The sequence below is a fragment of the Piliocolobus tephrosceles genome, chromosome 2 (assembly GCF_002776525.5).
Source record: "Piliocolobus tephrosceles isolate RC106 chromosome 2, ASM277652v3, whole genome shotgun sequence".
NCBI classification, from domain to species: Eukaryota; Metazoa; Chordata; class Mammalia; order Primates; family Cercopithecidae; genus Piliocolobus; species Piliocolobus tephrosceles.
This window is the reverse complement of record NC_045435.1, coordinates 73,881,805-73,897,221: the sequence shown is the minus strand read 5'-3', so window position 1 is coordinate 73,897,221 and position 15,417 is coordinate 73,881,805. Positions and strand designations below refer to the sequence as shown.

The 15,417-nt window shown below is 38.0% G+C and overlaps 1 protein-coding gene across 9 annotated transcripts in view; it reads right to left on the bottom strand.

The window, feature by feature from the left end:
* The window catches only part of CADPS (calcium dependent secretion activator), a 483,558-nt gene that overhangs the window by 94,614 nt on the left and 373,527 nt on the right, over window positions 1-15,417 (bottom strand). For 6 of the 9 annotated variants that reach the window (XM_023200583.2, XM_023200569.2, XM_023200563.1 and 3 more), the window contains 3 exons: window positions 8,912-9,018; window positions 2,010-2,166; window positions 1,092-1,233 (listed from right to left, as the gene is read on the bottom strand). In XM_023200583.2, the coding sequence (XP_023056351.1) occupies window positions 1,092-1,233; window positions 2,010-2,166; window positions 8,912-9,018 (406 nt within the window). Of the gene's footprint in view, window positions 1-1,091; window positions 1,234-2,009; window positions 2,167-3,364; window positions 3,386-7,895; window positions 7,905-8,911; window positions 9,019-13,930; window positions 13,940-15,417 lie in introns of all 9 variants that reach the window. The other 3 variants (XM_026447116.1, XM_023200558.2, XM_026447118.1) reach the window with 3 other exon arrangements.

Below are 15,417 nucleotides of genomic sequence, written 5' to 3'. Positions count from 1 at the left end.
AGAAAGAAAGAAAGAAAGAAAGAAAGAAAGAAAGAAAGAAAGAAAGAAAGAAAGAAAAGAAAGAAAGAAAGAAACTAACTAATAGGGCAAATCCAACACTAGGCTTTACTGGAGCTTTTCAAACCATCAAACCATAACCACCAAACTCTCCATATAGAAGTCTCTATTTTTTCAGAAAGGGGAGTCTGAGACTGACCCTCTGGAGCCTCAAGTCAAGCCCTCTTCCCATCTGGGGAATGGAGATGGCACCAAGCCTGCCAAACATTTTCAAATAAGACCTAAAATTTGCCAAGCATTTGTGGAAATTGACAAACTTGCAACCCACAAGATTTCCCATAATTTATCCTGCAGAGTATATGTCCCATTTAAAAAAAAAGCACACTGTGGTCAAATACTTTTAGAAAAATCTGGGTTAAACAAAGTTACACAAAATTCTAGGTCAGTGGAGTAGGTATTGTTTCCTAAACATACTTGGCCATAAAAGTTTTTTTTAAAAGGTGCATCTAAAAGGCCTAGACCAGGGAATGGCAAACTATGAACCTGTTTTGTTAACAAAGTTTCATTGGAACACAGCTACCCTCATTCTTTTACATACTGTCTATGACTGTTTTCATGCTTTCACACTACAATGACAGAGTTGAGTTGCGACAGAGATTATGTGGCTCCAAAAGCCTAAGTATATATTATACGGCCTTTTGTAGAAAAAGTTTGCTGACCTCCCTGCCTAGACCCCTACTGAACACACTTTGGGAAACACTGATTCCTAGAGATAACACCATTGGAGTAGGACATACCACACAAATATCACAGCCAAGTTTATATTCCTTCTTCCTTATATATCTTGTGCAATAAGAGATTTCATTTCATAAAACATTTTTTCAACCTCTTCCTGCACACTGCCCACCTCCTCCATCCCCCACCCTCCTGCCATTTGGGCAAGGAAGCTATGAGCATCATAGTAGAAGAAATGTATGGTGTTTCTCTCTGTCCATACTGACAATGAAACCCATATGACATCATTAATCCATTTCTGTATTACTCTCCAGCCATTTGTACCCAAACTCCGATGGTATCAAAAAAGGTTTCCTTACTTGACTGGTTCCCATGACTCCCGCTCAAAGCCCCTGTGAATTGATTGTGCAATTGAGGACTCCATCAGATCCACATATCTAACAACAAGTGGGGCAAACAGGTCTTGCAGGTGTTTGTGAAATTTTCCATTGCGCAAATTATCTAGGACAGATAAGCAAAAGCTTGTTAAGAACCCACAGCTACTTTATCAATGTACAACACACACATACAGAAGATTGATTGTCTTCTACATTAAATACACTGCTTCTAAGGAAGCCAAAAAGAGAAGAGAAGGAAAAAAGTACATAAAAACATTGAAATGGAACTAAAAAACACTTTATCCCTTGGTATTGATCTTCTAAAAGCAAAAATGATCATGCTACTTTAAGAAAAAACAAAAACAGCAATTCATACCATTGTTTTTTCTGTTTTCCTTGCACCCACTTCCCTTCCTCCCATTAAGTTACTAGGAAGAAAGAACATTCTTTATACTCTGCCCTCCTTCATCATCCTCTCTGGGGAGGAAGGTCTATTTTATGGTTGTTGTTGCTATAACATAGTTCTGAAATGCTTGACATGTTATTCAGCTGGAATTTTTTTTTTCATCTAGAAAGCCACTTTTGATAAAAATTGCAAAATATGAAGAGGTTAATTAATTTGAGAGCCAATAAAATACACAAAAAATGGATACCTCTTCTCACATTACTCTCAGGTTATTCTGTCTAGTTAAGAGAGAGCTTCCCTAGAAAAGGGCACTTTTTGGAAGAAAGGGAATACCCTTCAGATGTATGTTTCTTTTTTTCGGGGGGTGGGGTTAATAATAATAAAACCATGAAGAGCTATGTCAAGCCTGTAGTCTGCTTGGGATAAAGACATCTTAGCAATCGGTTTATCTGCACACTACTTAGGAAAGTCAAACAGTCAAAGATAATACATACAGTCAGTACGGAGAAAATCATTCAGCAGCTGAAACAGTGGAAAACTGTCCCATGTGTCTGGAGGTTGCACCTCTAAGGCTGCATCCATGTCTACTGCAAAGAGTGACAGGAACGTCTCTGCATGCTCCACCATTAAATCTGACCACCACGCAAAGGCCTTTGAAATTTGGCAGAAAAACAACAGACAAAGAGGTGATGAGCTTCTTTCTTGGACATAAGATGTGAACTCTAGCCTTCACTGTTCAAAATTAATGGTGCATCCAGCAGGGTTTGGTAACTTTATTGTAAAGAGAACAGAATTTTTGATACAATTTGGGTGCTAAGTGTCTAAGGCAGTGCTTTGTGTGATTCCAGGCCTGCCATAGAGAGCCTTTATTCTGACCTGTGGGTCAGAGGATGCTGCAGTAGAAATGACAGACGTGGAACATCTGTTCAATTTACAATAACTCAGTACATTTCGAGTCATGCTCTTTGTCATCGCTGTTGGCTAGTTCTTGCTCTAAGGTATTAAAATCTGGGAGTTTCTTCACTGTGTTTATGGGTTTTCTGCTGGTCTAACTTGAAAATTTGCAATTATTGTTCACTTATATCTACATATCTGGGGCTTGTCTATGGTCTCATACAAAAACTCAAGAACTCATGTTTCCTATACGTTGGAAATGTTACTCCTATTTCATACTAAGTCAAAGAAAACCATTGTTGCAATTGTCACAAAACTTTTGAGTTGAAATCTTTTTAAGCAAGGAGCCTTTGGTTTTGTATCCAGTCTGGAGGAAAGATTAGGCTTAGGCTATAAAACACTGAGTAAGATCAGGACTTATTTTTCTGGGGGTTGGAGACATATGTACATTGAAAACCAAAAAATATCAGTGAAGTAACTCATTTTCATGCACATGGGCCCTTGGAAATCATTGTGCGGGGTCTCAGGGGGTGACATTCACATCAGACTGAGCCAGATGTGAATTCAATTCAAAGGCATGCATGCATGTTGACTAATCATTTCTGGCAGGGAGCATGCAGAATGAGTGGCAGTGTCAACAGGCCCTGTTTTGCCGATTTCAAAGAGAGCAGAAAAACAGAAACAAATTGCCAGCCCCTTCTGGTTCCCCACATCCCCATTCAATGCCGCAAAGTATTTACATTGGAAACACTTTCCGGAGCATTCACCAAAAAAAGATGGGAAGGCATTTGAAAATATGAAAGATGATTATGGAAATAATTCCATAAATGAAAGGGTTTGTTCAATGACCAAGCTCTTTTGTGATCTATTAGTTATTAGAGGGATATTCTAACAGCCACTAGGAGGCAGAATAGGGGTCCACCTCTCTTCTTTCACCAGATTTCACTTTACTTACTTCTCCTTTATCAACATGTGGCTGGTTTGCAAATTAAATGAAAAAAATCAAGTCATGGACCATTCTGCAAGGTTGGCTTGGCTGGAAATAGACACCTGCTGTTTCCATTTTAATTTACAGTAAAACCTCACTGATTCAGAGTAATGGGAGAGGGGAGATGCTGGCCTGTCAGCAAAAAAAGCCTAACTTATTGGACTTTCTAAAAAGAGATATCCTTTTACTGTTTTTGAATGTAGCCTATAATTGGACACTAAAGTAAAAAGTACTCATTAAGTCTACATTAGTTATTAATGCATCATAAGTGTAAAAGTTTTTTAAGCATCTAATAATTATAGGTAAGTTGACTTATAAATTGAAGTCAAAGAAACAGTAGATTTAATTTTGTAGATCCTAAGATGGAAAAAGGGTATTGGATTCCTCTAACTTGTAAGAAGAGTCATTAGAATTTCCTGAGAAAGTTGCGATCAAGTCAAATATATTACATAAGAAAAATTAAAAGAGTCACATCTGCAATTAAATTGTCACAGATTCCAGTATTTGAGTCTGAACCGATGAGGTTTTATTGTAGTTTTACCACCTGCAGATGAGAGCCCTGGGGTTTAGGGCTTACTCCACTGACTACCTAGCTAAGTCCAGTAGATAAAGTAGCCCTCCATGCCACCCCCAGAACTTTCCCAGCCACCAGTCTTTTAGGCAGAGACCATCTAAATCCTGGAACTTGCTGGATGAAGTTCCATCTCCACCCCTATGTGGAAGGTTGATCCTCATCAATCCTGATTCCAGATATTTGAAAAATTCACATAGGTACACTAAATGTTGGCTAGTACTTATTCTTTAGTTATTCAACTAACTTTACATCTTCAGGATAAGTGCAAGAAAAGTTACTAGGAAGATTGAGTTGCCTCCCCAGACACAATTTGCCCTGGAATGACAGGAAAAAACAAAACAAAACAAAACAAAAAACATGAAGCTCGAATGTTTGAAATTAAAAGTTTCTTAAGTTTCTTAACCCAATCTCATATCTGGCTCTTATCAGCAATTTTTTTTTTTTTTTTGAGACGGAGTTTCGCTCTTGTTACCCAGGCTGGAGTACAATGGTGTGATCTTGGCTCACTGCAACCCCTGCCTCAGCCTCCTGACTAGCTGGAATTACAGGGACCTGCCACCATACCTGGCTAACTTTTTTTTTTTTTTTTTTTTTTTTTTTTTGTATTTTTAGTAGAGATGGGGTTTCAACATATTGGTTAGGTTGGTCTCAAACTCCTGGCCTCAGGTGGTCTGCCTGCCTTGGCCTCCCAAAGTGCTGGGATTACAGGCATGAGCCACCGCGCCGGACCTCTTACCAAATTTTTTACTTAAAAGCTGCAAACCAGAGGTCATAAGAAGTGCCACTTCTATGATCTATAGAGAACTTAGTCCCTCATTGTAATTTAATATATTATTGAGCAACTATCTACCATCCTTGCATTAATAATCATTTAGATATTAATAGCCCTGCAAAGAACGATGACTACTGTTGTATGAATCATTGCTATTGGAATCTGGTAGAAAAGTTTAGGTATCTAGTGAACCAAGAGAATTTAAATTTGGGGACTGTAGAATAAGTGAGGACCAGAACTATTTTTGTACATTCAGGGAATTCTTTTCAAAACCTTGTAATCAAACCTGACTCTCCAAGAAGAACAAAATCATTCTAGCAAGGGCAGTAACAGCCAGAAAGCCGAAGTGTAATTCCAATTAAATGAACAGAATCTGTGTGACTGGGTTGGGAAAAGCCAGGCTTAAAAAATATTTATTTTATGCTTGCTCATACAGGTGAATGCTATTTTTGTACTTGAGCTAACTCACAATGTTCATGGGCATCTAAAGTCTTATAAACCTTTTCCAAAGACAATAAGGAGAATAAGGAGTTATACTTTGGCTATTAAATACTTACCCAGAGTTTTTCATTATTCAAAGACAAAGATATGTGCTTTAGGGGTACAGTCTACATCAAACGCACTGTATATTTTGCACACAAACTAACATGTATATATGTACCCATCTATATACCACAATACATATATACATATACATACGTATACATAGAGAGAGATTGGGAAGGTGTAGCAACCATACACGAAGGCATAATTTGTGTATGTATGTTTGTGAATAGATTAGACTCTGGAAACAGAGTTAAGTGCAATTAAGAGATAAATGTGACCACTGCTACCATATACTGCATGTGTGTACATATGATGTATTCTTAGCTGGAGAGATTCTTTTCTTGGGACATTTAATTACTTTATCTTGGAATTTAAAATGTCTTTAAGGATTACTGTTTTGTTTTTTTTTTTTTTTAGGTGGAGGAGGCAAGCCTACTAGTTACTTTGATTTGAGTGGTACCACCAAACAGCATGGCCACACAGCCAAGATCCAAGCTTAGGATTTAGTCTTTTTTTCCTTTTTTTTTTTTTTTTTTTTTTTTTTTTAGTTTACTGAGCACCCAGAGGACATGGTAGTGAGTACTGATTGGTAGAAAACAATTGTCGTACTTTTTCTTCTGGGGAAGAAAAACCCCATGTTTAGTGTGCCAGAGGTAATGCTACGTCTTCCACTGCACTCCAGCCAGTCTTGACCCTGGTTGTACACTGGAATCACCTGGGCAGCTTTTAAAAATTACCCATGCTCAGCACCTCCCTGGAAGATTCCAATAAATTGAGCTGGGGCAAGACCTGGGGATCTGAATTTTCAAGAGCTGTCCACGTGATTTCAATCTGTAAGTGAAAGTTGAGAACAGGTGGTAGTGCCTTTCTGGTCCACTGCACCTTGAAATGGATCTGCTCTCAACACATTCTGTTTATTCTGTTCATTTGATACTTTCCACACAGGTTTTGTCACTTTGATAATCAGATATTCTTATATTTTGTTTCCTTAGCAATTTGTTCCTAGTAACACAAGAGCCAGCCTTTGTGGGGTGCTCACTTTGTGCCGGGCACAACACCAGTTGCTTTACTGAACGTGGCCTTCCACTCTAACAATGACCATCTATTCTTGTCTACACTTTACAGGATGAGAGAAGTTATCCTGGAAGAGAAGAGGCAAAGCTGGGATTCAAAATCACACTTCTCTGGCACAGAGCCTAAGCTCCTGGACACCCTGTGTTCTGTTGTTTGAAGGACAGGGTGTCCTATGCCTAGTTGTCTTTCAAAAAGCACCAAGGTATTTGCCTCGGTGCTCAGCAGATAGAAGATACTCAATAGGTAGCTTTTGATTGATGGAGAAGATTTTGTGATTGGGTAAAATTATTAATTTTGGAAAGAATTCTGCACATTTATCTAAGAGAAAATTTGGTCTCAGGCACTCCAAAGTATGCTGAAGTTTTCATTACTAAGTTTTAAAGTTGGTAATGGGAATTGAGTTGATGTCTACCCTATTTATTTGCTTTGAATGGCTTTTGAATATATAAGATTAAAACATTTTGTGATGATGGTTATTAGGGCAGTTTAGGATAAGGATTAACACGGTGAAAAAGGGCTTTTTGGAAAAGTGAAACATGCCTTGTTTATCATATAAGCCCTCCTTTGGTGTTTCTTTTGAGTAATTTAGAAAAATATACATCCTTTCTTAGCCCTTAGCAGCCTCCAAAAATAACTTGATTATAAATCAAGTATATCTGTCATTTTTCTTCTCCTCTGATTCACTTAAAAGCACAATTGTGACTGAGAAAATTGTCCTCTTTGTATTTATGTCTTCAAGAATGTGTGGGTTTTGTCCAGCATCATGGGAAGAGCCTCAACCACTCAGATCAGAGAAGGGCAGGCCGGAGCCCCTCCATGCCTCTGGAGATGACTTTGAAGACACCTGGGAAGAACACACTTACCATCACCGGAACCCTAGATGCCTGCAGTCTGAAAAGAACATCCTATAGGATAGCATAGGAAAAATATTCTAACCCACTTAATTGTTACATGTTTGGAGGTTATCGATTTGCTTTTCCTTATCACTCATGGCTGTGCGTTGCGGATAGATGCTGTATGAATTAGTTCTACCTGCCTCAAGGGGTCTTACCCCCATTCTCTGAGGGTTTTCAGGGAAAAAATTCTTCAGCACTCTCTCTATATATAAATACTGTATATATGATTCACATAGAGACGGTTGTTGAGGAAGATTAGTATCACTCTGGCGAGCTACTGGTTACTCAGTTTGGTACTCATCTGCTGTAATAAAGGTAAGTACAGACAGACATAGGAAACTACACCAGGCTAAGGACAGAATCAAGGCAGGTAGGAGGCGTTGTGTTGGGATGTAACTGCAGTCGTTGTTAAGTATATCAATTGCTTCATGCACGCACAAGAGAATCACCCACATTGACCCTGATGTGGAGGGTCACCCATTTCACAAGCAGTCCACTGGAAGTTGCTGTTACATTCCTTGGGTCAGTGTTAGAAAGCAGGAGCATCAGGAAAAGTCCCATTAGAAGACATGGTACTGGAAGGGCATGCACAAAGTATGACAGCAGGTGGCTGGTTCATTCGGTTTAGTCACATACCTCTTTCCCCTGCCACGATCAGCCAAGATTGAATAAAATAGTAGAGAAACAGGGAGGAAATTTAAATATGCAGTCAGGCATTAGTCGGGATGGTTGGATTTATGGTGCATTATGTATTATTTAACTATACTGGCAATTTCCATTTAGTCATGGAATGGTCATTTTAGGTACTTGAGAAATTACTTTTAGGAAATGTCATTTTTCCCCTTTGTTGTAAATCTGAGTGTCGAGATAGGGGGAGAATTATGCCATTTTCAAAAAGGTTATTTTAAGAGAGATGATTTTAAATCTCAATTTTGAGATGAGCATTGATATAACCATTTAACCATCATGAAATTTTGGAATCTTTTCTTGAAAGTGTTAGGTTAAGTCCTTATAGGTTTGAGATTTAGTTAGCCTTGAAATCCCTTGGTTTATAATTATTATCAAAAGGATCATTTTGATAGTAGTTTGTTTAAAAAAGTAGCTATATTTATTTAGATGTATGTTGGAGAATCGACAAGTTGAACAACACGGAATAATTTGCTTCTGTCACTGTGTTTAACAACCCAGGCAATCTAAGATTAAAAAAAAAAAAAAAAAGAAGACTCTAGTACAAGCAGAGTAAGTTACAGAAATAAATTGAGAAAGAAGGTCTCTTGTTCACACACCAAATAACTACTAATAAAAACAACAATGGTGGCAACAAAAACAACCACAAAAAACCAAAAAATATTTTGTGTTCTGGACAATGATAACCAGATGCTGCTTGAATGATTAAAAAGCACTCACCTCATTTGTTTGTTGCTAGAAACATCTGAAAACTTAGGCTGAAACATACAACATGCAACCACTTTTTGGTTGTTCAAAATAACCTTCCAAAGACTTCTTGCAAAACTTCCACTTTCATTCCCTTTGCAATCCCAGTTAAAAGAAAATGGGTGTTAAGGCATCTTATTCACAATCTGGCTGGGAAAATCAGTTCTGCAAGCTCAGCTAAGGTACAGTAAGATATACTTCCCACCAAGCCTGCTCACCTCTGCATGGTGCTCCTCATTTTGCTGAAGAACTTCAATGACTAGTTCAGCAAGACGTATTGTATCTTCAAGCTTTTTGGCAGGAGTGATTAATCGGCCTACATTTTCTGTAGTACAAGAGTTTGTGTTAAAATTCAGCGAAAGTGGCAGGCTAATTTTATGGCCATTAGAACTAGTGGATAAGAAATTGAGAATAGTTATCAGTATTTTTTTTTTTTTTAAATTCATGCAAATGTTAAGTGCCATGTAATTAGTGAGCAAACCATAAAGCCATTTTATTATTATCATCATCATTATAATACATATTAGAAAAAAGCAGTGCTCCAGCTTCAAATTTGCATATGAAGCTATAGTAGGTCTATGATAGCCCATTTCAAATTTAGTGACATTTTGTACACATGTTCTTTAAAGACAGCATAAAGGTACTATATCACTGTCTAGATTGTATTTATGCTACCTGAAGGGGGAAGGTTAACAGGAGTTTACTATTGATTGTTGTTACATTTGTTTTTTAGAGTAGTTATTAAATGCTACAGTGTAATTTTTCATTGCAGGCCCGTGTATGTTGGAACGTTCATTTTGAAAATGCAGATTCAAATGTCTGCTTCAAGTTGTACAGGGAGGAGATAGAAAAGAAAAATTGGATATGCCTGGGCCGTTAGTCAGGAATAATAATTGTTAAAAGGGTATTAGGAGTAGATTATTGAATGGGTTGTAGTAGTTTGTGCTACCGGTTGTTACAATTGAAATTTTATCAGTTAAATTGCAACAGTGTACTTAATTGTTTTCTTTGTTGTTAGTTTCTCTTAAACTGAAAGTGTTGTATTTTTACCCAGCTCAAGAAGAACCTGAACCCTGGTTTATTTTGCCCTCTTTTTAGAGCTGAGTTCATCAGTTTGACAATGTCATTATGTTCCAAAATATTACAAACTTTTTTCCTTTGGGAAAAGAGTAATATTGAAAACATAAAGGAGGTTTTCTTTTTCTTTCTTGTGATGGAGTCTCTTCATTCTGTCTCCCAGGCTGGAGGGCAGTGGTGTGATCTCAGCTCACTGCAAATTCCGCCTTCCGGGTTCAAGTGATCCTCCTGCCTCAGCCTCCCGAGTAGCTGGGATTACAGGCACCTGCCATCATGCCTGGCTAATTTTTGTATTTTCAGTACATACGGAGTTTCACCTTGTTGACCAGGCTGGTCTCAAACTCCTTACCTCAGGAGATTCGCCCATCTCAGCCTTCCAAAGTGCTGGGATTACAGGCGTGAACCACCGTGCCTGGCCAAAACATAAAGGTTTTCTTGGCCATTGAAACTGCTTGGATTCAACCAGTTTGAATTCCAGGGGAACTTGTATTTCATGTTTAGCCACCTTCAAACCTTAAAGCCTCAGAGTCAGAGCACATGGGATATAGTGAAATAAACATCATTTAGTAGAATTCCCCAAGTAGGTACGTACATTTGCAAAAGAACTGGCAAAACTTATTTTCATCTCTTCATCTGAAGCAGGTATATTTTGGCTTCAGGATATTTCTTGCTAGAAACAATTACCTATTACTAAATAGGAAGGTTTCTGGCAGGCAGCAGGGGTTGGGAGGAAGTAGGCAGACTTAAACAAAATCATAAGAGATTGCTAATTTACAAAAACAAAAGTTTCTTAATATTCTTTTATGCATTTCTTAGGTAGGTAATGAACATATCAAGTCATTAGTCATTTAGGATTTAATAATGAAAAATAATTCAGTGAGACACTAAGCAAAAAGGGTGTTCTAGCAAATGGGATGTAAGAGTGATTAGTGGGACAGGGTAAGATTAGCCAGGTGTTGAAAGTCTCAGTCTAACAAGGCCTGATGGCTTAGTGTGAAATATGGGCTTCCTGGATTCAAGTCAAAGGAAAGCTCCATTATCTCTGCCATACCCAGATGGAAATGTAGCTGGATATGGTTAGAGCCTGAAGGTGGGGCTATGGGAAACATACACATGTGGATTAGGCAGAGAATAACCAACACTCAGAATAAGGAGATGTGGGAGCTTAGGTGCTGAAATCCCATTGCCTGGTCTAGAGCAATATACATTTAGAGAAAGAGGGTACGACAAGATTGACTTCTGTGCTTTTGGGGGCATCTGACCTGTTAGTAATTTGATAAATAGACTATCATAATTTCATTCATAGACTTTCAGGCATTTCTACAAACATACTGTGTATATATTTGTGGGTAATATGTGTAGAGTGAGGTATTTGCATTTTGATTGTAAATATGCACAGGCTACTATTTTTTATTAGTTGATACTCACATTTACACATCAATTTGCAAATTCCTCATCCTATGCTTATTACCCATTCGACACATACACCCACATACACACATCACACACTTACATACATTTTCTAGTAACAGACAAGCCTGCACATTAATACAAATCTGCAGGAAATCCCACCTGGGGCACATCTTTGAAATCTCTTGCTTTAAAAATAGAGAGCTTTGTCCTTTGGGTGAAACACTCACCAAATCTAGGGGAATTCTGGTTGTTTATGACATATGATACATAAATAATTCCTACCAATATTTTTATGCACTTAAAAAAAAAGTCAATAATTTTTATGTTTGGAGAAATCCAAGATGTTGAAGTTAGGACCACCTGAAGATTTGTTTTAATAGGCAGTACTCTTAGATTGACTACAATAGATATCAATAGATACACATAAATTGTGCATGTGCATGCAGCCATTCTATGAGTGTTTGCACATGTACACAGATATGTGTATGCCTGATGTATATATACAGACAGTATGTTTAACAAAACCCTTTGCAATTTTACTTGAACATAAAACCATTAAAGTGAACAGGTTAAGGATCCTTTAATCTAGAACACTTGATCTGCCAATTAACCCATGTAGCCAGTCTTTCATTTACTATTAATTAGCCTTGATTCCATCATCTGTAGATCGAGCCACATTAGTGAGACACTGCACTATTTTCCTGTTTGTTTGCATAGCTGCTGTACTACTAGCTAAATGGCAAAATAGAACTAAAAGTAAATTCTCTAAGATGTTGTCTTTAAAGAAAACATTGTGCAAAATCCTTTAGCACTTCTTCCCTCTCCCCAACAGAAGTCAAGGAGAAATTTGTGCTTAGAAATGACTTTTTTTTTTTTTTTTTTGGCCACTTCTTCTGTCTTCAAATGAATTACAATATTCCTATCCCCCAAGCTTGCACTAGCTGGAGCACTGATAAAATGGAACTAAAAATATAGTATACTTAAGAATCATTTCATACAATAGAATTAAGCTCATAACACAGAAAAAATTGTCATGCAAAATGTTATGCAACAACAATGTTATTTTGTGCTGACATTGAGATTTGAAAATGTTGCATATGTCAGACATAGCTAGACAAAAAAAAAATGTGGACATTTGGAAATAAATGCTCTCTTTTGAGTATCTCAAAACCTATAAAATTATACTTGAGAGCCCGAGTCTCAGCTTAGTGTTCCAAACTGAAACAAAATTTCAAGAAGAAAGGTGAACAGAAAAGCGAACTAAACTAGAAAGCTGCCAAGTAGAGGAATGATGAAAGTTTACGGTACTTGATTTTGGCCTAGGCATGCCTTTGAGCCTTTGATATAACATGCTGGTCTGCGTTTGGGTGGGTGGAGGAGGAGGCCCAGGAGGTGGCAGGGGAGCTGCTTGGGTAGGTGAAGAGAGACAGTAAAAAAGTAAAGACAAAGAGACTTTAACACAGGGTGACAAGTAAGATGACAAACTCTGAAAAGAACAACCAAATAAGCAAAAATGATAAAACACAAATGGAGAGCTGCTGCTTTCTTGGCGATACTTCAACACTACAGAGGTGTGACATTGTTCGACAAGGACTCTTACCAGTGTCACCAGCAACCCCCACCCACCACCACCACCACCACCGAGACACTCAGAGGCTGAATGCAAATACCAGATGCTTTATCCAGATGGATACACATGAATGATGGCAGCAGCAGCACTGACCAAAAAAAGATACACTTCGTACAATGAAGAACACCTATACGTTAATAGCTGCTTCTTCCTTACAGATGACCAGAAATAGGACTTGATATATTAATAGTTGGAAGATCTGGCTTGTCATCCCCCATATGTTACTTACTTTCTACCTAACCTTGCATCTGCTACTTGAACCTCTCTGTGCTTTAGTTTCCTCATCTATAAGTTGAGAGTATCTTTTCTGTATATCTTACAGGGTTGCTGATAAGAGCAAATAAGGCAATCTATGGGACAGATCTCTGTAAAGCTCAAGATGCCTACACATGTTTATTGTTACCTCCACATTGTGAGAAGGCTGCAATTAATTGCTTTGCAAAAGCAGATGAAGGGCCGTTATTAGTTCAAGTGGGCTAGGAAATATTCTTGCTCCCTTTGTGGAATTTCAACATGTCAAAATCTGTCATTTTGGGGGAAAATGTGTGGTATCTGATTGTTTCCAGCTCATTTAATTATTTTCAATTTGGAATTCTCGTGGCTTTTATATTGTGGGTTGAATCATATATAAAAACTTGCCAGCTTATCAAATATGTTACTTGCTATTCCAAATGTTAGAATACTGTAATCAGCACTTGACCCATCTGTCATGTGGTTTACAATATCAGCACAGCAAACATCTTATAACAATAGCCTCTCCTTCAATACAGGCACAGAGCACTATCAGCTTCTGCAATTCTCTGTCTTTAATGAGTGTCTCATTAACCTTGGACCTGCTCCTTTCTAATAGTTCTGGTTTATAAAGCAATCTGTATGGTGAGAGGGACATACTCCATTGCCAAGTTTGCTTCTTGGTTTGCTTGAATTTTCAACTGGGAAAATGAATTTTACGGCAGGCATATAGGAAATGGAATTCTAGTGACATTAATAAAAAAAGATTGAGAAATATGGATAAAATATAATATTCTGGTAAAAATCATCATTAAAAACAAGAGCTGGTGAGATCCTTTTCTTGCTGGACCATTTTAATGTTTAGAATACAGGACAAAAAAATTACCAGTTTCCTCTTATTGAAATTGTTTGGGAAAAAAGGTGTGCAAATAGAATTTGGAAGACTCAATTTTAAATGATAACCATTTAAAAGGAAGCAGCTACTAATCCTTTTATCATGAAAAATAGTACTCCATATTTTATATTTTGTTAAAATCTGGTTTTCCACTGACAGCACAGCCTAAAGCTAAGAGCATTTCTGGTAATCCATCCTCATGGCTCTTTCCATGAATGCATGTTACCTGCATGTGCAATTCTCATGGAAATTCCTGACTCATTCTCACCCAGTTAAGTGAACCTGGGTAGAGAAAGACTTGATCTGGTGGTGAATAAAACAATAAAGCGCCCCTGGGTTGATCCATCACCCATGAGGCAGCAGATACATATTTCAGCTAACTGGGTCTTGATGAGAAATTCATAAAGGGATTTCCTCCTGCCAACTGTCTGTCCAGAATTCTGACAGTGAGGTTTGCCACCATAGAAAAACAAGCTCCCTATTTTTTTTCCTCACAGAGCAAAACAAAAACATCATACCTTGGTTTCCAACTTCATTTACCCAATTACCATTGCTCATGTTTACACAATTAAATCTGCTTGGCTTCCAGAGAGAGAGTTAAATGTGACTGCAGAAAAACAAAAAGAGAATTCCGCTGCATGCTCATCTAAGCCAAGGAAGAGATGCATCCGGGAGCGAGAGACACTCCAATTAGCCCTTAAATAACCTGACCATCTCTGGCTCCAGCTAGTGAATTGCCAGTCTCTGAATATCATATGAGAGATGAATATGATTGATGGAAACTCACTTGTTACCAAGTTCCAGCCTATTGATGTGTTGCTGAAGATGTTAGTGTTTGTATTATGCAATTGCAGAAAATAACTAGCCTGTAGCAATTTGCTATGATTTGGGGGTGGGGGTAGATAAAAGCTCAAGTAGGAACAGAAAGCTAAGCAGATAGCCACATAATACTATCCTGAATACCCAGCTTCCCTAAAATGATGGCTACATAGGCTAAAAACATGCAAGGTTGAAATCTAATACAATTTCTTTAGTGGGATTGTCTATTATGTATACTTGATCCCCTTAATTCTCCAATATCCACTCCCTTTCAAAATATTCCAGCTCTAGGTCAGTCTAAAGTATGTGTTAATAAAGGCTATTGGATGGATCATGGATTTTTCCTATGTTTTTATTGGAGCCATCGTTGTCTCTTCCCTGTAAAGACTTAGGTGGTATAGCTTGTCTAGTCTACCTTCAAAATGTGTCTTGATTTTATCTCACACCATACTAGATCACGTGTTCATCCACACTCTTGCTGAGGGGGTGGGCATGTGACTCAGGTCTCATCATTTCCACCTCAACTGTTGCTAAAGCCTCCAAGGCAGCCTTCAGTCCCTTTTCTCTTCTGCAGTTCATTCTCTGCCATGCAGCAGTCAGAGTGATCTCTGTTAAGCACACATCTGAACTTGTCATGCTCCTGCTTAAAAACCTTTGAG